Source organism: Cydia amplana, chromosome 4 (genome assembly GCF_948474715.1).
Source record: "Cydia amplana chromosome 4, ilCydAmpl1.1, whole genome shotgun sequence".
Taxonomy (NCBI): domain Eukaryota; kingdom Metazoa; phylum Arthropoda; class Insecta; order Lepidoptera; family Tortricidae; genus Cydia; species Cydia amplana.
The window spans coordinates 15,827,731-15,852,323 of record NC_086072.1 but is presented as its reverse complement, the minus strand read 5'-3'; the positions used below and the strand labels follow the sequence as shown (position 1 = coordinate 15,852,323).

The 24,593-nt window shown below is 41.8% G+C and overlaps 2 protein-coding genes across 2 annotated transcripts in view; one reads left to right on the top strand and one right to left on the bottom strand.

The window, feature by feature from the left end:
• The window catches only part of LOC134647534 (uncharacterized), an 88,959-nt gene extending 78,597 nt beyond the window's left edge, over positions 1-10,362 (top strand). Inside the window, exons 40-56 of the mRNA XM_063501886.1 lie at positions 286-336; positions 788-896; positions 1,528-1,661; positions 2,153-2,203; positions 2,351-2,462; positions 2,709-2,839; positions 3,177-3,227; positions 3,680-3,795; positions 6,349-6,443; positions 6,602-7,065; positions 7,160-7,321; positions 7,556-7,671; positions 7,819-7,932; positions 8,199-8,260; positions 8,364-8,476; positions 9,120-9,328; positions 10,125-10,362. Of these exons, the coding sequence (XP_063357956.1) occupies positions 286-336; positions 788-896; positions 1,528-1,661; positions 2,153-2,203; positions 2,351-2,462; positions 2,709-2,839; positions 3,177-3,227; positions 3,680-3,795; positions 6,349-6,443; positions 6,602-7,065; positions 7,160-7,321; positions 7,556-7,671; positions 7,819-7,932; positions 8,199-8,260; positions 8,364-8,476; positions 9,120-9,328; positions 10,125-10,355 (2,321 nt within the window). The 3' untranslated portion in view covers positions 10,356-10,362. The remainder of the gene's footprint in view (positions 1-285; positions 337-787; positions 897-1,527; positions 1,662-2,152; positions 2,204-2,350; positions 2,463-2,708; positions 2,840-3,176; positions 3,228-3,679; positions 3,796-6,348; positions 6,444-6,601; positions 7,066-7,159; positions 7,322-7,555; positions 7,672-7,818; positions 7,933-8,198; positions 8,261-8,363; positions 8,477-9,119; positions 9,329-10,124) is intronic.
• Positions 10,363-13,766: 3,404 nt separating this feature from the next.
• The window catches only part of LOC134647301 (putative phosphoenolpyruvate synthase), a 34,187-nt gene continuing 23,360 nt past the window's right edge, over positions 13,767-24,593 (bottom strand). The window contains exons 17-23 of the mRNA XM_063501589.1: positions 21,621-21,840; positions 20,753-20,994; positions 19,895-20,049; positions 19,372-19,599; positions 17,520-17,709; positions 14,704-14,821; positions 13,767-13,958 (exon numbers count right to left, since the gene is read on the bottom strand). Of these exons, the coding sequence (XP_063357659.1) occupies positions 13,810-13,958; positions 14,704-14,821; positions 17,520-17,709; positions 19,372-19,599; positions 19,895-20,049; positions 20,753-20,994; positions 21,621-21,840 (1,302 nt within the window). The 3' untranslated portion in view covers positions 13,767-13,809. The remainder of the gene's footprint in view (positions 13,959-14,703; positions 14,822-17,519; positions 17,710-19,371; positions 19,600-19,894; positions 20,050-20,752; positions 20,995-21,620; positions 21,841-24,593) is intronic.

Here is a 24,593-nt window from a genome sequence, read left to right as displayed (position 1 = left end):
GAAATCACGAAAAAAAAAATTCGACTGTATCACACATTTTGGTTGGTCAGATGTTGATGTCCCATAGTAAGAATAGCTCAGTATGACCTATATACCTATTCAGATTGCAATAAAATATTGCCGGAAGGAAAAAAATATCCTATACCTATAGCATACACAATCTTCTATAAATCTTTTAGATTAGCCATCTTAGGGATCTTGTTTTGTAATATAAAAAAGCGTCTGCAACGTCAGTCGTATGTTTAATAAACATTGTTTTTTTTTAAATAAACTTTTTTTTTTCAGAACACATACGAAATACTGCTTACTATTTGTCCGACATTGTGGCTACACCAGGTTTGTTACATTGCTTTTAATGTATTACCTAGGGTACGTTCTGTCTTTGAAAATGCAAATATAATTAATAGTACTCGTACATTATGTACCTAAACAATATTTTACGAACGAATGTGAATTGAAAATTGAAGCCAGAAGACGAAGGCATAATTTTAATACGAGTTCGTAATTCCTGTACCACCCGTGGCCAACACAATGTTTTTCATCACTCTTGTGAGGAAAAAAGAGAAAATTAAACTTTTGCCTAATTTCGGACGTACCTACCTACCTACTTGAAATTTAGGATTTACGAACCGCAACGCCTACATAGGTACGTGTAATAACACCTTTTACAATCAAGTGTGATGAAGAAAGGTGTACATTTTCTCTCATATATTTTATACCCGTAACGTCTCGCGCCCACGGACATGGATCATAGTTGTTCCGAACTCGTGCCATATTTAATTTACAGATCCGAACATTGAGGCGTACGTGGCGCTCCTGAAAGAGATGGACACGCAGGGAAGCGCGCTGCTCGTCGAGGGAGCTATCCCCAAAACGTACAAGGATTCCGCAGCATAGTAAGTGGAACAAATCGCCTACTGCCAGGCGTGGCTCACTCCGCGATGTCATCGCTTTGCTACAGGTAGCTAAAAGTACATCCGTTCCACACCAATCTTGGTGGCTAGCCATAAGCCGCGCGTAGCGCTGTCGCCACCTAGCGGGCATATGTGTCCTGATCGTTTTGTTAGAGAGTGAGTCTTCTGTGCCTAGTACTATTATTTATTCTGTGCTACTGCTAAGTCTGCGTGCAGTTCCCATACAAGTTGAATCCGGGTTACAGTCCGTCTGTACCGGCCCTTATAGATTGCTAGCTTTATTGTTTGTTTTTTTTTTTGGTCAAGTCGAATGAATGGGCTAGCAATTCGAACTGGTAAGTCTTTTTCTGTGTTAGCCGTCTTAAAGGGGCGGCCATTAAAAGGCTTTTATCAAGGAAAGCTAGGGTTGTCAGGTCCTTGGTTTGATATAGAGATATTAACAACGATTACAATTACATAGTGCTATATTAGTCTAGTGGTTATAATTTTGTGTTACCTAGGTACTTCATCATATTTACCAAAATAATACTGACAACAGCAAAAATGCATTAGATAGCTAATTACAATAAATTATACTTACAGTTTTCCCCATTCCCACTCTTTCTTATTTCAGCCTTCGATTATTGACATCGTGTGCAGATCAGATCAATCTCTCTAATTCAGGGTTGGAAGGAAGTGTCTCAAGCAACCTAACCAGAACAATGAATAACGTGCCCGAAAGAGGATACACTAAAGCCGACTTAGACGGTATGTTCACAAAACATAGCCCACGCCCTGACTATGTTCACTATAAGCAGGTAAAGGATCCAAATTAACTTAGATGTGACGGTGTTTAGAGGATTCTGAAAAATTATCGGAATAACGCTTTCTTGACCTGAAAATAGTGTTGTGAATAACGCTCATTTCGAGGCTTAAAGACACGAACCCTTAAGACTCTCGAGGCTTTACGCCTCAAAGGCGGCAAAGACGATTTATTACATCCATACGCGTAAAATAAATAAATACAATTCTCAAATATAAGGGCCTTGTCTTGAGGTCTTGAGTCTTTAAGCCAAAAATAAGCGTTATACGCAACACTACCTGAAAAGCATGAAATAGAACAGTATATTTACATTATAAATTTTTTATATTATCAATAACAAATACTAGTAAACCCTACCAATTCGCGCTAGTGCGACTTTGTGCTGGTAGTGTGACTATACGTTTGCATAAATAATGTGTCAAAATTATTTTTACAGGTGTCATACGTGCACAAACGAAATTATTGGTGTCGTACATCATGCTTCAAGGTAAAACAAAATCGTTTTTTGTTAGATATACTTTGGTGTTAAAAATTAAGTTATCTACAGTATGTACCTTTGTACCTACAGTTGACCCATTTCAAAGAGAATCATTTACATATGTATAATAATATAAATATAATATAAATCCGGCAGAAAAAAGGACGGCTCTGCTAAAGCAACTCGTAGACCGGCTTGCCTCTGCTCCTGAGGGTCTGCTGCTGCGGCACGGCACCATTCGCCAGTCCAACGGAGACGGAGTTCGCATGCAAGTTTTCAACTACTTTTCTTTTCACAAGGCCTACTTTTCTAGTATTTAGGGGAAAATAGGCAGTCGCACTTTTTCGAATATTGCTACGATACTAACGGTAACCGCTATTTACGCTACGTTGCCTGGATGACTCTCATCTGGTCACTATAAAATGTTTATGGGAGAGCCCTTTTTATTATCATTTCTCAAAATATTTTAGGAAATTTCAACATCCGACATAAAAAAAAATGCATTCGATTTCAGATTATCTGGAAAAAATACCGATCAGCTTACGGTGAGCGGTGCAGATCCCGTAGTGGAACGTAAAGTTCAAATCAAAATTGTTAGTTTGATGGAAGGATTAGTACCCGATAACCAAAAGGAACTCATGGATGGTGAGAAAAGTCATAACATAATACTTAGTCTTATTTATGTAGGTATTACTACTAACTTCTTAGGAAAATTACTTTGAAGTTACCCGTCACAAAACTTTTAGAGATTACTTGTTATGAATTTAGAGAAAACCTGAGCACCAAATATTACCCGGTTAGTAGGATACAATTGGGTGCTGTAGGTAGTATTTCAAACTATAAATAATGCCATGTCCTCGCTATCTGCGATTATTTATTATTGGTTTCTAGTTCCACGCACTCTAGCCAGTTTTGCCATTAGCTTTTAGGTGAGCTTGTCGTCGTCGTCAAGACACAATATATGTTTATTATCAAATTGCAGGTGTAATTGCTGATGCTACTCGGTATCTTGCTGTTCATCTTTTACAACCACGTAAGTACACAATGTATTTTTGGCTTCGTAGCCAAAATGTTTATCTTGATCTTTTGACGGCCATGTTGTGATGGCGCTAAATATAGCCATCAGTTATATCGGAGCGGCTAAGGTGCTCACAAATATCTGAACACGGCTCTATTGTCAAGGCGTTAGGGTGCGTGTTGCGATTTCTTGAGCACTTCGTCCACTCCGATATATCTAATGGCGACTGTACAATTAACCACAAATACCAGATTTCACTTTAGTGTAAGGCCTGAGTGGACGCTCGAGTTGGGCGTGCGGCGTGCATGTTAAACAAATGCAAGCGTATAGGAGCGGCCTTAGTGCACGCTGCTCACATCACGCGTGAGCCCGACGCCACGCTGCACGCCCCGCCGAACGCTCCGCCTCGAGCGTCCACTCAGGCCTTACACTTAGATATTTAACCAGAGAGCTGGTTGGGATTTCAGATATCATCCAAGTGTGCAAGTGCATGAAGAGCGTGTTCGTGCAATGCGAGTTGTGGTGCGACGAGATCTTCAGGCGCATGTCGCGCCCGTGCTGCAGGTGCTCGCGGCAGCTGGTGGTGAGTACATCAGAAATATCAGAATAACGCCTAATAAACTGTTGATGGGTTGAGTAGATCTACACCCACATCAACTTTCTCAGATATGCAAGTAGCTGCTTTGATAGTGCACGACACCTTGCACTTTGTGACTATGCGCTGAAACTTGGCACAATTGATTCTTAGCTGGTCTTGAGTTGATAGAGATCGGGATCCGACGAGAGCCACCTCCTATTAGTGGGTGGGGGGAGGGGGGGGGAAGTTCGACGCTGCCGCGCTTCAATTAAAGCAGTAATAGGGCATGTGATATATCATTTTCGGATAAAGTAAGGACGAGGAATCTATTTTTAGAACAAAAACAATGCACTTTCTAACAAAAAAAATGAATAAAGTAGAAAAGACTAAAAAAAGTATATTTGTTTTTTATAATTACCATTTTTTTTAAGTATGACAGAAATCTCAAAAGAAAAATATAGTCGTAAAGCTACACTTATCTAGTTTACAAAAATATATAGTTTATTACATAAATCTATTGAAACACGGGAGATAAAAAATAATATTCAGCGTGGGTCAGGGTGATCTCAATGCATGATCGTCCGTGAAGTAGGGCTTAGGTACTGTTTTAAACACACGAATGGTGAATATATTATTGTTTTAGATCTGTTAGCGCCACTTGCATCATCCCACTAACCCGGGGTTAACCGGTTAAACCTGGAGTTACCATTTAAGCGGCCGGGTTTTCCAATTGAACCAGCCACGGCACGGCACTGTTTTATGTATTTGCAGTATTTGCACCTGACAATTTCTAAACGTGCTTCTGCAGCAACAGGCAAGTACGTCCATATAGGCTCCCGGTTGTTGTTGACCTTCGTGCAACCTCAAGTAGACGGACAGGGTAGATTTTGAGCTTGTGCCAATAACTGACACCAAACATGCACCCCTTGATATAATATGGGTTTTAAATATGCTGATCTAAAGTAGCTTTGGTCTGTGGGATGTCTTCTATCTGCCGGTCTTTCTTAGTATAGGTACTGTTATTTACGGCACTCATTTACTGAAGTATACGATGCTGATCTGAAATAACAATTATGACCCACAATCTTCTGGTTTAAGCTTGGAGATCCTATTATAATTTGTTTCAAAAAGCAGAAAATCTGACCTATCTTATAAAATGACACTCGGATCATGGTGCATGCATCTGGTGCTGTCGATCGAGGCTTTACGACACTCACAATACGTACTGTGGATACGTATGTGATGTGGTGGTACTGGCAGTTGCACAATTGCACATGTGCAAAATTTACCTTAGCTTGAGGAACTGTGGGTGCATATAGGAACAGGAAAACATAATCAGTATGTGTGCTGTCATGAATGTCATGATATCGCCACCGCCTTAGGTATAAATGGTATATTTGGTGATAGAAAATTAAGAAAAGACGGGTTTGACACGGTATCTTTGTTCAATGGTAAAGGAAAGAGAATAGTGTACTTCAGTAAATGAGTGCCGTAAATAACAGTATACTAAGAAACCGGCAGATAGAACATATCCCACAGACCAAAGCTACTTTATATCAGCATTTTTAAAAGCCATCATATTATATCAAGGGGTGCATGGGGTCAGTTGGCACAAGCTCAAAATCCAGGTACCCTGTCCGTCTACTTGGGGTTGCACGAAGGTCAACAACAACCGGGAGCCTATATGGACGTACTTGCCTGTTGCTGCAGAAGCACGTTTAGAAATTGTCAGGTGCAAATATGTACTGCAAATGCATAAAACAGTGCCGCTGCTGGTTCAATTGGAAAACCAGGCAGCTTAAATGTTCAGACCTCTGTATGTGCACTTGTGCAGTGGATGAATAATATATTTACCATTCGTGTGTTTAAAACAGTACCTAAGCCCTACTTCACGGACGATCATGCATTGAGATCACCCTAACCCACACTGAATATTATTTTTTATCTCCCATGTTTCCAGAGATTTATATAATAAACTATATATTTTTGTAAACTAGATAAGTGTAGCTTTACGACTATATTTTGTTTTGAGATTTCTGTTATACTTAAAAAAAATGGTAATTATAAAAAAAAACAAATTATACTTTTTTTTGTCTTTTCTAAGTTATTCATTTTTTTTGTTAGAAAGTGCATTGTTTTTGTTCTAAAAATATATTCCTCATCCTCAATTTATCTGAAAATGATATATCACATGCCCTAATATTTATAGCTTTAGAGAAATGTGGCTTCAGTTGAAGCGCGGCAGCGTCGAAATTCCCCCCCTCCCCCCCACTAAATGGGCGTTGGCTCTCAATGTCTCCCGGTCTCTATCAACTCAAGACCAGCTAAGAATCAACTGTGCCAAGTTTCAGCGCATAGTCACAAAGTGCAAGGTTCCCATACAACATCGTGCAGTATCAAAGTAGCTAAAGCAACTTTGCATACAAACTCATACTATGACAGTTCACTTTAGGCATACCTGGGTAGGTATTAGGTATTAAAGTTGTTGTCTTATTTAGAAAGTGCCCATCAGCATTAGCATTTTCCTTATAGTATATAAAGGTCTTATACCTTCTTTAGACGGATGCGCTGTCAGAACTAGCGCCCGGCGACCGGCTCCAAACGCCGACTGAGGGAGATCGCGCCTACGCGCCCGGTATGGATATCACCATCAGGTATTATGTGTTGTTTTCTTTCTGAGCGCCAACCAGAGATACAAAAAATATATATAGGTAACTAATAAATAACCTCATAGGGTCCAAATTCTAATTACCTAAATCAGGAAATCTTACAGGATTGTTTAAAATATTTATTATACCTATTTCATCTTTAGGCCGTGTCCACGCACCTGCACACGTGGGTCGCCCTGCCCCGCGCCCACCCCCACAGAGGGCTGCCAGACCTCCTATATGGTCTACTCCACCGAGTACAACCGCCAGCGCCAGTGCCTCGATTCGCCGACCAAACTCGCACGCTCGTCCTTCCACGACAACACTCCTAGCACCATCAGTCACTTGTCCCTCGAAGTGTCGTCTGAATCTATACAACCCTCGAGCTCAAGCTTTTCACCCCAATCGAGTCAAAACAAAAATTCGACCTCTGAGGTCATGTCTAACTCCTGCTCTTACCATACACCGCTACTATCTCCCAAAAAATCTGGTGCTTGTTCCTTTGAAGGGACCAGGTCACCGCTGGGCTACGCTTCGAGAGCACCTGTTTCGTTACGTATGCAAATTAGTCCGACAACACCATTCTCAGAGACGGGACACTCTGACAGGACAAGTCCAGATTCAAATGGTAAATCATTTTAGTTATATTTGTGGTGTGGTAGTACCTAAGTAGTCAGTTCAGCACACCGTCCAGTTTTATTTAAGCAAGAAGTGGACATCAGTTTCAGGGATACCGGTGATCTCAACCGATCAAATGGGCGACTGGCACGCCATGATGGTGAGCCTGACGTGGAACGTGCAAGCCTGGCGCAAGTGGATACAAGAGACCGTGGACCGCGCGCTGTCATATCAGCAGACAGGTAATATTAGGAACCAATGGGCGAGTGGGTCGTTAAACAGCCACTTGATAGGAAAAATCTGATCTAATATCTAAGGAGACTGGGTCGGCAAAACCCCGATATATTCTGATGAGACACTGAGATGAAAGACTAACCTAACATGGAATGTCGATAATCGAATCGAATTTAAACAATACCATGGACAACATAAAGTACGTTACTTATTTAATTTACTAGACTAACTAAAAGATTTTAAATTGTTTGTAGATAACTCTGCAGAATCATGGAATGTTTTTCGGAGAAAAATATGTACAGAAGCCCTACAATGGCGCCAGTACAATCTTTTCAGTCGTCAGTTGATTCTACGACTGGCTCTCCGGTACCAGGACAAAAAGGTGTGTATGGTACTGTTCATTTTCAACTTAAAATTTTAACGACTCATCTTGACCCTAATAATAAGTATTACTTCAAGATGAATCGTTAAAATTCTACATATACCTACTATTGTACATGTCACATTATACTTATGTATCTTCTTCCAGATCGTCTCTCCGACCAGAGGGACTGTTAAGAATAAAGATTACAAGGTCTGTCAAAACGAAATGTTGCAAGTTATCGACATGTTCAACAAATGGACCCACTTTATATCTGTCATAGTAAGATCCCTTTGAATTTTTGTACCTACGTAGGTAAGCAACTTATCTTACGTACTTTAATAGTAGACGATACTAGATTGTTAGTAAACGTCGATGTACTTACGTCGTTACGTCGCCGCAACGAGCGACGCTATAATTTTAACCATTTTGAACCGAATTTATATGTCCTAATAGGAAAGAAATGTAATGTACACTCCTTATTGGTATTTTTTATTTTACCTAGGTATAAGGTAAACTGGTGATTGTACTCTGTATTCATATTATAGGTAAAGGAGACCGATTCATTACGACCGCCATCACCTACTACGGACTCACAGCAACATGATTTGTAAGTGAAGTTGTAAAAATAAGTAGGCAGGTTAAGTATCGTAGGTAGGTACATTTATCTCAATAACGTAATTAATGCTTTACGGTCATGTCTGCTCCTCTAGGCGATGGAATTACTTCAAAAGTAAAGTGGAGGAACATGCAGAAGATTGGAAAAACTACAATACGCATATCATTAAATTAAATTGGGAAAATCACTTCATGGGACTCATTCCAGGTAATTTGATTAGCCCATGTCATTGATATTTTTAATCGTAGGTACATAGGTATTTAAATTCTTATCAAAATAGTATTTTATACAATCGTGATATAATGGAGAGCTTTTCAGTCGAGTACCGTGTTTAGGCAACTCAGCCTAAGGAAGGTACGAGATTGAAAAGTTTGATTATATCACTATTGTATACAATACTTTTTCTACGAGTCAACAAAAAAAAAACTTAAAACTAGTAGAAGAATCATATATGTAGCTAAAAAAACCAAAAGTATACAACTAAGATGCGCGAGCAGCCGCGAATACCTTCATACTCGTACGTGACCCGGCCCTCGCGCCCCGCGCCCCCGGCCGGTTGGTCAACGACACCTGGTAACTCATGAGGCCCTGGTACTTGCTCCGCGCTTTCGATTGGTCAATTTCATTATAGTTGCCGAAACAGTATCGAAATGAATATTATAGTTGCCTAAACAGTATCGAAATGAATATTATAGTTGAGTTGGGTTTGCGAAAAAGTATGCGATTTCACTTCGGTATACGAAGTCTTAATTCAAGCATTGCAGTCGACGAGTAGAAAAATGCTATTACATTGCCTTGCGACAGTAGCAAATGGTGGTTTACAGAAGTACCGTGCAAAATGTATTTGCAGAATGGATATCACTGTGGAAATCAGGCGGGCCGGTGTGGGTGGTGAGCGCGTGCGGCGCGGTGCCGAGCGGCGCGGTGGCGGCCGGCGCGGCCACCTGGGTGGCGCGCACCACGCACCGCGGCCGCGTGCTGCCCGCCGCCCTGTGGCCCTCCATGCACTGCTGCGTGCTGTACGCGCAGGGCGCCGTGCACCACTACACCAAGTACCAGGTACGTGAGCCACCACGCGTGCTGCTGACGCCTACGTAAGTATATAACTCTAACCTCGTAACTTGCAACTTTAGCCAAAAATACCTTAATCTCTAGCCTCCTTATTCATAAACGCACTACAAACTTCAAAGAGCTAATAATCGTTTGTCCTTATCTGTCATTTTGACTTATATATTTGTAAGAAAGGAATAAAACATAATCGAATTTATAGGATTTATATTTTAGGATAAAACATAGTTTAACTAAATCAGCCCTAGTAGCACGGTCGCATTTTTATCGTTTGTCACCATGCTTGTCACGTTCTAACAAGTATGTAAGTGCGAAAGTGGTGGGCATAGTGATAGTTTATAAAAATGGAACCGTGCTGAGCCCGCAAGCTCGTATAAAGTTTTATGAATAAGGGGGTAGAAGTCTATAGGCCCACCATACAAAAACTAGCAGTAAAATTTGAACAATGGTATTTGGAAAGATAACATATGTACCTATTGTTAATTTTGTTTTGAAACCAATTGAAATAAAAGTACTTAAGTATTAGGAGGTTGGGACGCTAGAGGATAAGTTGAGAGTTTAGCCGACGTCACAGAATAAATAATAGTACTAAGTACAGAAGACTCGCTCTTTAACAAAACGCGTCTGTTACGATCAGCGCAGATATGGCCGCTAGGTGGCGACAGCGCCACGCGCGGCTTATGGCTTTCCCCAAAATTGGGGCTGAACGGATGTACTTTTAGCTACCTGTAGCAAAGCGACGAGATCGCGGAGTGAGACACGCCTGCCGACGTGAAGTTTCCGTCAGGTGCTATGCAACGCGGACGTGGAGTGGATCCCTTGGCGCGCGGGCGCGGCGATGCCGCAGCGCGCGGTGGTGGTGGCGCCGCGCGTGCTGGTGGGCCGCGTGCGGCACCGCGGCACGCACCTGCTCGGCGCGGTGCCGGCGCCCAACCACCGCTGCCACGTGGTCATCCTCGGCCGACCGTTCGCTGTCAACACCTACGAACTGTTGGTGCTGGCGGACCCGGACACGTAACCTTTCGGTACGGAGTGAACTATCCACAAATTTTAAGTGAACTTTGATATTTAAATCTTTGGAGTCGCAGGTTACGTGCGAAATCGGGATCGGCGTTTTAAAAGTCGGGGATTGGAGAATCGGAGTATTTGGAACGTATTTTTATTGTATTTAGATGGAGCGATGGAAATTATCCAAGACAGATACTTAAGTTATTTGCTGTTAAAACGCTAACAAAATTGATTCGCGCACCGCTGCCACGTCGTCATCCTCGGCCGGCCGTTTGCTGTCAACACCTACGAGCTGTTGGTGCTGGCGGACCCGGACACGTAACCTTTCGGTTCGGAGCATAGAGAAAAAAATACAGAGTGCTCACTCCATACATCAGTTCAGACTATTAATTTCAGTGTCTACATCTAGCATCGAGTAGCGGAACTATCAGTACTGCTACTTGACAATAGATGTAGCACCGACCGGAAAGTCTTATCTCAACGGCATAAGACTTTCCGGTCGGTGGCGACATCTATTGTCAAGTAGCAGTACTGATAGTTCCGCTACTCGATGCAAGATGCTAATAGTCTTTTTGGTACTAAAACTGATGTATGGAGTGAGCACTCTATGTATTTTTTTCTCTATGGTTCGGAGTGAGCTATCCACAAATTTTAAGTGAACTTAGATATTTAAATCTTTGGGAGTCGCAGGTTACGTGCGAAATCGGGATCGGCGTTTTAAAAGTCGGGGATTGGAAAATCGGAGTATTTGGAACGTATTTTTATTGTATTTAGATGGAGCGATGGAAATTATGCAAGATAGGTACGTTATTTTCTGTTAAAACGCTAACAAAATTGATTTATAACGTAATTACTATTAGGAGCGGACGATTTTTCCCACGGTGAAATTAATAGTGAAAGTTTTGTGAATGTCTTGTGATGTGTTTATTTTATTATGGGAATTTCGAAATACATATATACCTACCTACGACATTTATGAATAAGTACTTTTGCTCACAGCGAAATTAATTGTGAACGTCCAGTAAGCCCTCCAGTACCATCGGTCCACTTTCCCAATCTGTCTACTTTACCAAAGGGTCAATTTTCGCGATCTGTGTACTTTACCAAACGGTCCACTTTCGCGATGTGTCCACTTTACCATCGGTCCACTTTCCCGGTCTGTCTACTTTGCCAAACGGTCCACTTTCCCGATCTGTCTACTTGAGCACGTTGTCTACTTTAGCCATTGGTTCACTTGTTTCGTAGCATAGTACCAACTTCGCGAACTTTCATTTGGCGATTCGCGAAATGTATTATTTTACACACAAGCCACCAGTTTCACAGAATACCAAAAACGCTTAGTGCCAGCATAATGCCAAGTCAATATGTGTCAACCACAGAGGACCGATCAGTATTGTAACAGGTGCGAGTGAGAAACCGTCATTGTTCTGACAGTATTTAATCAAATATAACTGATTGCGTTGCAGCAAATTACCGTTTTGTGACTACAACGAACAAAATGTCTGGGATCATTCCAGTAAACAATATCCCATGAAAAACATTTCATGTAAAATGTTGCCAAGACGAAACCACAAGGCTCGGATTGTCAAAAAGTTATCAGATATCTTGTAGAGCCAAGCTTAACTCTGCAAGCCCTAACATGACAAACTCTACACCTTAGTCAACATATGTGGCTTGGCCGTTTCGCTACCGTCACATGGGCGGAAGGTGATATCTATTCATTATTTTTTATTATACAATAGTTTTTGTAGTAAAAAAAACGGCCAAGCCACGTATTTTGACTAAGGTGTAGAGTTTGTGATGTTAGAGCTTGTAGAGTTAGAAGCTTGGCTCTACAAGATATCTGATAACTTTTTGACAGTCCGAGCCTTGTGGTTTCGTCTTGGCAACATTTTACATGGGATCGGAAAAGCGGACCATTTGGTCAAGTAGACCAATGAAGAAAGTGGACCGATCGGTAATTAGACGGATCGGGAAAGTGGACCGATAGGTAATTAGACGGATTGAGAAAAGCAATTAGGCAGATCGAGAAAGTAGACCGTTTGGTAAAGTAGACAGATTGGGAAAATGGACCGATGGTACTGGAGGGCCAGTAAGCGTTTTGTGATTTCTTAATTATGGGAATTTTTGAAATATATACAATTTTTTATGAATAATTTGTATATTAATTTATAAAAATCCAATATTAAAAACACTACAATAAATTATCACATTAGGTATAATAGGTATATATTTTACACTTATGGCTAAATCACAATATAAAATCTCACCAATGGCGCAATAGGTATTATTTCTAAGGGTCGATAGAATATTACGTAACCCTATCCAACTGGTGCTGTTTTTTATGAATAAATCATTATCATTTATCCGTTATCATTATGTATAAAAACAAAAAAATAAATAGGTAACTTTGCAATAAACACACTGTATAATATAATATTGTACAATTATCACAATTAGGTAATAAATCACATATTAAAATCTCATATCGGGCGGGCTATTTTCAATCGCCCATAAATCCGACGGTTTACATAATTATTTCTAGGGGCTACCTTCGGTTATTTGGTCACGATATGCCATTTAGCTCCACCACCATTACACTAGGAACATGTTTATAACGCTGATATACAGAATAAGTAGTATTAAGGGGTTGACGCCCACTGCAGTACACTACAGGTGGGTTTAAATAGGCGGGTATACCTATTTAATAGGGTATTTGACAATTTTTTTATGAATGGTATCAGTCGATCAGGTTCGTTTTGAGGATCAAATGTCTGTATGGGACCCATAGTCTTAAAGCAATACAAAATTCACAAATGATGGTCAAAGTCTGGCACCCGCATTTTACTGACGAAACGCTTCTAACAAAACAATACACTCTTTTTTTGGGGCAGTCGTGTAAAAATGGCAATACATCGTGACGTCACCATGTAACGTTAGAAGCCGTATCGATGTATGAATAAGTTTTTGGCAAAAATTTAATTTTTGGTACAAGCTTTTATCGCTGACTGTACTTTTCTTACGACAGACAACTAATACTCATCGAGACAATTCTAAAAACCCCTAACACAATTAGGTTGCGTTGTTTCATCACAGAGTTCCTATGGCCACCTCCTGTCTCCATCATCAGATCAGTTCGACAGTACCATATTATTGTATTGTCATCACTCATCAGAACTACATACAGCTGCCAATTTTCATGACGCTACGATCCTTGGAAGATGGTTAAATTAGTTACCTTAGATTTCATTACATAGTTACATACAGGTCGATCTAATAAAAGCTTGTTAAAAACAAGGAAATTGCGATTTTATCGGTGAAACATTGCGTTTATGTATAATGTTACTATACAATATTTTTTTAAATAAAATGTACGGAATCGAATGGTACCATTATTTTTTTCCTATTTGGAAGTTAAAAAAAATGAAAATGATATAACGCGAGTCATATTTGAGCCACAGCAGCTAGGCGTTATCTTCCTTAGCCACGGTGACGCGCTCCAGCACGCCGTGCGTGCCCGACAGGCGCACCGTGTCGCCCGTGCGGAACATGTCCGTCGCGTTGGCCGCGCCCACTATGCATGGCAGCCCGTACTCGCGTGCTATCACCGCTCCTGCGAACACTCAACATTATTATTCCTCGGCTCTAATCATAGACTAGGAATCCTCTAGACGGAGTTTAGAGCAATTATTTCATGAAACCGATGCTGCCAAAAATACGGGGGTGCGGGGGGGCGAGGTGAGCGAATCCCGTGCCGTGATTGGTCCGTTCAAAGACACGGACCAATCACGGCACGGGATTGACTCGAAGATGGAGTAAAACTACCGTATAAGTGGCAGAGGGGGTAGCGTTACTATGCTCAGTCTAGAGGATGTCTTGTCTGTGGGTCTAATATTTAATTTAGTATATTAAAATTGAAGCTAAGTATACCTACAAATAGATTCTTTTGGTTTTTGAAATAAAGTCCCCACTTTTCGCAATAAATCGGTCAGGGAGGTTGCTCATTTCTCGATATCGACCGGAAAGGGGTTCGTGTGAATTTCAGACCATCACTACATAGTATAAAACAAAATCGCTTCCCGCTGTCTGTCTGTCTGTCTGTGTGCTTAAATCTTTAAAACTACGCAACGGATTTTGATGCGGTTTTGTTTTAGTAGATAGAGTGATTCAAGACGAAGGTTTATCTCTAATTTATTAACCTGTGCGAAGCCGGGACGGGTCGCTAGTATAATTATATGAAACTAGTTTGGGTTTTCTCGATTATGAAAAGTAACGCTAATACATAATACAATGTTTGGTAAATAATATGAGATCAAATCAAATCGATGACTAGCTTGTAAGAGATTGCGCATACTGACCATGTGAAATGAGTCCCCCGAGCTCCGTGACGATACCAGTCAAGAGAGGGAAATACGGCGACCAGCCAATATCAGTCGAGTGAGTTATTAGCACGTCTCCTTGTCGCAGCTGGCCAATCTGGAAAATAATTGAATTTTATTGAGAGGTAACAAGAGGTATAATAATAGTCCTTATTTCCTGATGGATCGTTATTCCACAACAAACAATGTATCAGAGTGACTTTAACTAAGTGCAGTAGGATCAGACAACAAGAGTATTCACTATGGGACCCCAACTCAACTATAATATTCATTTCGATACAGTTTAGTCAACTATAATATTCATTTCGATACAGTTTAGTCAACTATAATATTCATTTCGATACAGTTTAGTCAACTATAATGAAATTGACCAATCGAAAGCGCGGAGCAAGTACCAGGGTCTCATGAGTTACGAGAAGGTGTCGTTGACCAACCGGCCTGGGGGCGCGGGGCGCGGGGGCCGGGTCGCGTACGAGTATGAAGGTATCGCGGCTGCTCGCGCATCTTAGTTGTATACTTTTGGTTTTTTTACCTACATACATTATTCTTCTACTAGTTTTAAGTAATTTTTTTGTTGACTCGTAGAAAAAGTATTGTATACAATAGTGATATAATCAAGCTTTTCAATCTCGTACCTTACTTAGGCAACTCAGCAAGCTTCGTTGCCTAAACACGATACTCGACTGAAAAGCTCTCCATTATATCACGATTGTATAAAATACTATTAAGCATTTTTAGACAGGCAAGAGTTATGATGGAGAACCAACAGGAAGGGAACCTTATACAGGGTGTCCCAAGAAGTAGTGATATACTGAAGCTGGGAGATAGAGGACCTAGAGGGCTATCTGAATCACCCCCATGTATGTTCCGCGATTTTTCGTATTTTCGGAGTTATGATTTTTTTTAATTTTTCACCTATCGCCGAGTACGATGAGATTTTTATTTATGGTGACGTGAATTATTGCGGTAGATGCTTGATTTTTTTTGTGTGCTACGCTGATAGATAGGCCAATTCAGTATGGTAACATTTACTATCGTTAGATCTTTGAATGGAATTTAAAAAAAATTAATGCCAAGAAAGATAAAATTACCCAGTATGTTCACAACTTCAAGGGCGCTTAGAAAAATAAAACATACTGGGTAATTTTATCTTTCTTGGCATTAAATTTTTTTAAATTCCATTCAAAGATCTAACGATAGTAAATGTTACCATACTGAATTGGCCTATCTATCAGCGTAGCACACAAAAAAAATCAAGCATCTACCGCAATAATTCACGTCACCATAAATAAAAATCTCATCGTACTCGGCGATAGGTGAAAAATTAAAAAATTTTGTATGAAAATTGTACATTCCACTTCGTCACGTTACATACAAGCATAGAGAAATAAGTAAGACAAGAGTGCTCACTCCATACATCAGTTCAGACTATTAATTTCAGTGTCTACATCTAGCATCGAGTAGCGGAACTATCAGTACTGCTACTTAACAATAGATGTAGCAGTACTGATAGTTCCGCTACTCGATGCTAGATGCTAATAGTCTTTTTGGTACTAAAACTGATGTATGGAGTGAGCACTCTATGTATTTTTTTCTCTATGATACAAGTGAAAAAAATTCTCATACTAAAAACGTGACGTAAAGGAATGGACATTTTGGGACATCTTTTTTAGGGTTCCGTAGCCAAATGGCAAAAAACGGAACCCTTATAGATTCGTCATATCTGTCTGTCTGTCCGTCCGTCTGTCCGTCTGTCTGTCCGTCCGTCTGTCCGTCTGTCTGTCCGTCCGTATGTCACAGCCACTTTTTTCCGAAACTATAAGAACTATACTGTTGAAACTTGGTAAGTAGATGTATTCTGTGAACCGCATTAAGATTTTCACACAAAAATAGAAAAAAAACAATAAATTCTGGGGGTTCCCCATACTGTGAACTGAAACTCAAAAATTTTTTTTTCATCAAACCCATACGTGTGGGGTATCTATGGATAGGTCTTCAAAAATGATATTGAGGTTTCTAATATCATTTTTTTCTAAACTGAATAGTTTGCGCGAGAGACACTTCTAAAGTGGTAAAATGTGTCCCCCCCCCCTGTAACTTCTAAAATAATAGAATGATAAAACTAAAAAAAATATATGATGTACATTACCATGCAAACTTCCACCGAAAATTGGTTTGAACGAGATCTAGTAAGTAGTATTTTTTTAATACGTCATAAATCCCCTGAATACGGAACCCTTCATGGGCGAGTCCGACTCGCACTTGGCCGGTTTTTAATGGTAGGATGGAGAGTGCTGTCGATTCTGAGTAGAATGAGCCCAAGAACGTCCAGATTTGAAAGAATCGGGTTTTCGATATTTATTTTAGAAAAAGCCCAAATAGCTTACCCCCGCCGATATCTGGTGATGAGTGTATACCTCCGAGAGATCCTTGACGACGCAGGCCCGTGCTACGGTCTCGCCGCCGCACACAGACGTGGCCTCGAGGCGCGCGTCGCCGGCCTGCACGCGGGGCCTCGCGCCCGGCAGAGGCGACACCCAGCCCGTGTTCAACTCGGAAAACCGCAGTTTTGACCAAGCAGTAAAATGCTGGTGATGAGTGTATACCTCCGAGAGATCCTTGACGACGCAGGCCCGTGCTACGGTCTCGCCGCCGCACACAGACGTGGCCTCGAGGCGCGCGTCGCCGGCCTGCACGCGGGGCCTCGCGCCCGGCAGAGGCGACACCCAGCCCGTGTTCAACTCGGAAAACCGCAGTTTTGACCAAGCAGTAAAATGCTGGTGATGAGTGTATACCTCCGAGAGATCCTTGACGACGCAGGCCCGTGCTACGGTCTCGCCGCCGCACACAGACGTGGCCTCGAGGCGCGCGTCGCCGGCCTGCACGCGGGGCCTCGCGCCCGGCAGAGGCGACACCCAGCCCGTGTTCAACTCGGAAAACCGCAGTTTTGACCAAGCAGTAAAATGCTGGTGGCGCTGTATGGCTCTGTAAACGTTTAAGCGCGCGTTTGTTTAGGGCCACCCCACATCTAGCGTCTTTCGAGCGTCGGCGTCTCGTCGGCGTCTACAACTCTATGGCCCTGCTCGACGCAACGTCGACGCAACTGCGCAGCGACGTCATTTTCCATAGCGCTGACCGACGCCGACGCTCGAAAGACGCTAGATGTGGGGTGGCCCTTAATGCGATAAAGGTTTGGATGCATGCGTTAACGGAATGTACGGAAAATGACAAGGCGCTTACCGCTGCGTTTACCGCATATTAACACAATAGGTTTAGTGATTTTGATTTATTTAATGTAATGTAAAATATCATTTTTCCTACATCCGTTGACCGCATGCGTTTAACGCTGCGTTTATCACATAAAACAACCACGCGTTTTATAAAACATATATAGAATAATGCTTGAATGTATAGGTTTTCCATGAAAGTAATAAAATATCATGTAAATTCCATAAGCGAAATTTATCAGATGTCATCAGATTGGTTGAAATGAGCTAGAAATGTTGAATCACATTACCTACTATTCATAGTCTTCCCAGAGTCCATATATCGGGCAGATGCTACTCGAACATTTGGCCTAGTTGCGGAACAGCAACCTGTACCTATCCTGTAAATGACCACAATCAGCATCGGGGAGATACCAACGCTGGACCAGGAGCTGGCTTAGCCGGACAGCTAGCCGTATCTTACATGTCTTAGTGCCACTTGCACCATTTCACCAATCCGGGGTTAATGGGTTAAATCAGGAGTTACCATGGTTACCAGTACAATTTGACATTAGGTTAAGGGTTTAACCGCTTAACCCTGGGTTAGTGGGATGGTGCAAGTGGGCCTTAGATGTCTAAGATAACGCAACTGTTGCTGCACCGCGTGTACTCACAAGCAAATCTGGGTTCCTAGTCTCGATATAATCGCGCAGCTCGTGAACGCGGAAGTAGCAGACCAGGTCGGCGTCGGGAAGGAACCACCGCTGGACGAGGAGCTGGCCTAGCCGCCTGACTGCTAGCCGTATCTTACATGTCTTAGATGTCTAAGATAACGCACTGTTGCTGCACCGCGTATACTCACTTCTTAAGCAAATCTGGGTTCCTAGTCTCGATATAGTCGCGCAGCTCGTGAACGCGGAAGTAGCAGACCAGGTCGGCGTCGGGAAGGAACCACCGCTGGACGAGGAGCTGGCCTAGCCGCCTGACCGCTAGCCGTATCTTACATGTCTTAGATGTCTAAGATAACGCACTGTTGCTGCACCGCGTATACTCACTTCTTAAGCAAATCTGGGTTCCTAGTCTCGATATAGTCGCGCAGCTCGTGAACGCGGAAGTAGCAGACCAGGTCGGCGTCGGGAAGGAACCACCGCTGGACGAGGAGCTGGCCTAGCCGCCTGACCGCTAGCCGTATCTTACATGTCTTAGATGTCTAAGATAACGCACTGTTGCTGCACCGCGTATACTCACTTCTTAAGCAAATCTGGGTTCCTAGTCTCGATATAGTCGCGCAGCTCGTGAACGCGGAAGTAGCAGACCAGGTCGGCGTCGGGATGGAACCACCGCTGGACGAGGAGCTGGCCTAGCCGCCTGACTGCTAGCCGTATCTTACATGTCTTAGATGTCTAAGATAACGCACTGTTGCTGCACCGCGTATACTCACTTCTTAAGCAAATCTGGGTTCCTAGTCTCGATATAGTCGCGCAGCTCGTGAACGCGGAAGTAGCAGACCAGGTCGGCGTCGGGAAGGAACCACCGCTGGACGAGGAGCTGGCCTAGCCGCCTGACCGCTAGCCGTATCTTGTGGATGGCCAGGATTAGGTGACCTTTGGTGGCTTCGCGGTGCCGCACGGTGCGCCGGCATAGAGGTAGAAGCCAGCTTAGGACTTTCCTGCAAGGGACACCGGATTTACACACTTGCAATCCTTACCAGGAGGAACCCGACGGATATCTCCTGGTCACCATTTCATTCATACGTTCCTTTGGGCTACAAGAAGCAAAAGATTTTATGACTGTACGTCTTAATTTTAGATAAGTTTTTTACTTTGCGTATCAATTGATAAAAAAGATTGGATCATAGATCATCATATTTTTATGGATTGCATTGCCTGTATATGCAGATACAAAGAAAATGGGAGATAAAAGTTATGTCTCACGAAAGTTTAATATCGATTAAAAGTTCGTACCTTGTGCTAGATTTCTTCGGTGTTTTAAGTGCTGCGATGATTTCGGCGTCGGTCTTAGCGTGCGATTTGACGGGCTCCTCGGTAGGTCGCATGTTCTGCAAGACCTCCATTAGGTCATCGGGAACCAGGGCCCAGGGTTTCGTCGCCAAGTCGAACTTGAAGCAACAAGGAAAAAAAGTGGCCAAGTGCGAGTCGGACTCGCCCATGAAGGGTTCCGTATTTAGGCGATTTATGACGTATTAAAAAAAAACTACTTGCTAGATCTCGTTCAAACCAATTTTCGGTGGAAGTTTACATGGTAATGTACATCATATATTTTTTTTAGTTTTATCATTCTCTTATTTTAGAAGTTAGGGGGGGGGGGGGGGGGGACGACACACATTTTACCACTTTGGAAGTCTCTCTCGCGCAAACTATTCAGTTTAGAAAAAAATTATATTAGAAACCTCAATATCATTTTTGAAGACCTATCCATAGATACCCCACACGTATGGGTTTGATGAAAAAAAAAATTTTGAGTTTCAGTTCAAGTATGGGGAACCCCAAAAATTTATTGTTTTTTTTCTATTTTTGTGTGAAAATCTTAATGCGGTTCACAGAATACATCTACTTACCAAGTTTCAACAGTATAGTTCTTATAGTTTCGGAGAAAAGTGGCTGTGACATACGGACGGACAGACAGACGGACAGACAGACGGACAGACAGACGGACAGACAGACGGACAGACAGACAGACATGACGAATCTATAAGGGTTCCGTTTTTTGCCATTTGGCTACGGAACCCTAAAAAGAATGAAGAGACAAAGAAATGATACTTGGAGGAAAATATGTAAAGAAAATATAAATGAATGGCATACCTCCATAATGCATCTATGGCCATGTTTGTTCAAGAACTCCATGACTTCTTTGTGAATATCCGGCAGATTATCCTGTAGCCAGCCGAGCGCGTCCTTAGGCTTCTGCGCGCGGAATTGGTCCACCTTGCTGGAGGCGGCCAGCTTGCCCGCCAGCCGGTCCAGCATGTGCGGCACTTCGGCTGATAACACGTCGCCTGAACTGAGGATTACGCTTATCTCGTTGCATTGCTCGGAGGTGAAATCTGAAAAGTTATTGAACTGGTAGTTTTAGTTAAGGAAATTGCAGCTACTGGTCACATGATGATAGATGCACCTGATAACGTCACGACGAATTTATCAAAAATATCATAGAAGGGAAATTTGAAGCAAAGAGGAAGAAGGGAAGACCAAGGAGAGCGTACATTAATCAAATAAAGGAAAAACTTAACGTTGTGTCGTATCAGGCTGTCAAAGAGAAGGCAGAGGGCCGCCAAACATGGAAATTGCTTCACCGACAATAGTCTTACTCTTAAATATATGATGATGATGGTATACTTTAGACACACAAATACGGTAAAGGCTAAAACACTGTTAGTAAGCTAAGGAAATTGAACCCGTCGGAAGCGTATGTAACCGAATAAGGGTAGTAAAATGCCATGGGTTCCAGGAAAAACTCTAGAGATCTTGCTAAGAGCTGTAGCGAAGCTTCCAGAATATTCCCTATCCTACCTTCTATGTAATAGGATTTGAAACTTCTAATTATTGTAAGAGATATCGTATACTACCTGATAAGAATCATACTACATACTTCGTCTTTAGCCTATTGTAAAGGTCTCCCTTTCTTTGATTTATGGGCCGCTAGAGGTTATATAATCTACATTTGACATACCCTGCCCCCCTTCCAACAGTACTGTCATAGCAATAAACTGGCTAGCTGAACTCGCCGCGCTGGTGCTCATGTGGTTGTACGAGAACCGTCGGATATCTTGGTCCAAGTCCAGCAAAGCTGCCAGGTACTCTTCGGGGCGGTCGGACTTGAACGAGTCGATGGTCATACGCTCGACCTTCTTGATCGTGTCGTTCATGTGCCATTTGGTGAACAGTAAGTCCTAGAAAGTAAATCGCGGTAAAGCGAATGGATATTTAACCTTTTGGACGCCAATGACCGATATATACGCACCGCAGGTCCAACGCCAAAGACGTATTAATCGGTCATAGACCCACAGACAATCCAACCTCTAGACATAGCATAGTCGCGCTACCCCCTCTGCCACACATACGGTAGCGTTACTCCATCTTCGAGTCAATCCCGTGCCGTGATTGGTGCGTGTCTTTGAACGGACCAATCACGGCACGGGATTCGCTCACCTCGTCCCCCCGCACCCCCGTATTTTTGGCAGCATCGGTTTCATGAAAGAATTGGCCTAAGCTCAGTCTAGAGGTTGGATTGTCAGTGCATAGACCACAGAGCAACATAGACTTAGGTGCATATGCATAAAGTTCAATTTCAGTTTTGACACTTCGGTGACGTGGCGTCTGAGAGACAGCTTTTGTGTTTGACACGGCGTCGAAAAGGTTAAGAAAACTCTAGGTACTTCCCAGGTAGCATTTATACGTCATTATGACGTCCGTTTACGGTACTGCTCGACGTAAGAGACGTCATTTCTTGACGTCGGGGGGTCCCAGCAGATGACGTCAATTTGTCACAGCCTCAAGACGTCAGTTTACAGACGTAATACTGACGTCATATACTGACTTCATAGGGACGTTACTGGGCCGTACATATTAGGGCAGCCACTGACGTTGGAGTGACGTCATATACTGAATTCATAGGGACGTTACTGGGCCGTACGTATTAGGGCAGCCAAGAAATTGGAGTAACGCGCTCTGCTGTCGAATCCTAGGACCGAATAGCCAACTATCCGGTTCGAAGGACCATGTACGAGGTTCAAAAATAACACTGTATAAAACTACCACTTCATTTACTATTTACACTACTGTACACTGTACAACACTCACTAATGCTTTTGAATTGACGACCTATTGTTCCTCGAACCTTATATATAAGCCCGGAAAAATCTTAACACCGCGTTGTAGAACAGACGCGTTGGGAACAAAGCGCCATCTCTTGACTTATTTGGTAATAAATTTTCTATAACAACAAAATTTTACATTTGCTAAATTGTGAATTTTAATGCAAAATATTACAAACATGTTATTCCAAATAATATTACAAATATTTTAGAGTTAATTGCCAACAAAAATAACCATAATCTATAAATTAATTATGTGAAAGGTACGTCCTGATAGTGACTCCAAATAGACGTCACTGAAACGTCATGTTTGTGACCAAAAATGTACATCCTGACAGTGACCCCAAATAGACGTCAGTGAAACGTCAACTTTAGACTAAAATGGTACGTCCTGATAGTGACCCCAAATAGACGTCAGTGAAACGTCGTATTTGTGACCAAAAAGGTACGTCCTGATAGTGACCCCAAATACACGTAAGTGAAACGTCAACTTTGTGACTAAAATAGTACGTCCTGATAGTGACCCCAAATAGACGTCAGTGATACGTCGTATTTGTGAACAAAAAGGTACGTCCTGATAGTGACCCCAAATAGACGTCACTGAAACGTCTTGTTTGTGACCAAAAAGGTACGTCCTGATAGTGACCCCTAATAGACGTCAGTGAAACGTCAACTTTGTGACTAAAATAGTACGTCCTGATAGTGACCCTAAATAGACGTCATTAAAACGTCAATTTTGTGACAAAAAGGTACGTCCTGATAGTGACCCCAAATGGACGTCAGTAAAACGTCTATTCTCGACGAATAAATGACCGACCTTATTATGACCTATAAATGACGTCGCCTGTGCGTCGCTGACGTCAATTTGCTACCTGGGTTTGACTATTACACAACTTATGTGAAGGTGCACAGGGTTACACTGTAGATACGGTCACCATTTATTATCAGAGATGTGACTTATTTGAAATACTTGTATTTAAAATGCAAATACAAAATGCAAAATACCTATTTTGTATTTTGTATTTAAATACCTTTTGAAGTAAACTATTTTGTATTTTATTTGAAATAGTTTTTGGGACCTATTTTCTATTTTCAAAATACTTTATAGTAGGTAGTAATGTAGGTAGGAGTTACAATCTCTTCTGATGTTACAATCCTGGCAACTCTCTCCTTTTTTAACATGGAACTGTTGAATCTGTTTAGTAACGTCGCACATGACCACTAGCGTAGCGAGTGGTTAAAAAAGTGGAATCTTGAGTGTTGCGAGGGTTTCAAGGTACGAGAGGAGAACAAACTTTTCTGCCCTGATGAAACTTTTCTGCACAAACGAGACGTTTTCATCACACTAACGAGAGGCATTATACTAGCTGTAAAACATTACAAATCTAAATTAATGCTTTTAAAAATAGTCCGTTATAAACCATCCATCCATCCTTCCGATAATATGAGCAAACAACTAGAAATTTGCACTTTAGATAGAGGACTGATTGACACACTGTTTTCAAAGAATGAAGAGAGTCTTTTCAATTCGGATATTCTGAGTAATACTTTTTAATTCAGACTAGGTACTCACTATTCCGAGTACCTTTTATCGCAAAGCATTTGTATTTTTAAAAAGTATTTTGAAAATACCTATTTCGTATTTTGTATTTTAAATACAAATTCAAAAACTATTTTGTATTTTGCATTTGAAATAGTATACCAAGGAAGTATTTGTATTTTGTATTTAAATACTTTTTATAAAGTATTTTTCACATCTCTGTTTATTATGTTCAAAGGAAACTGGGTGCGTAGCCAAGATACCAATTGTTTACGCTCCGTAGCGAACG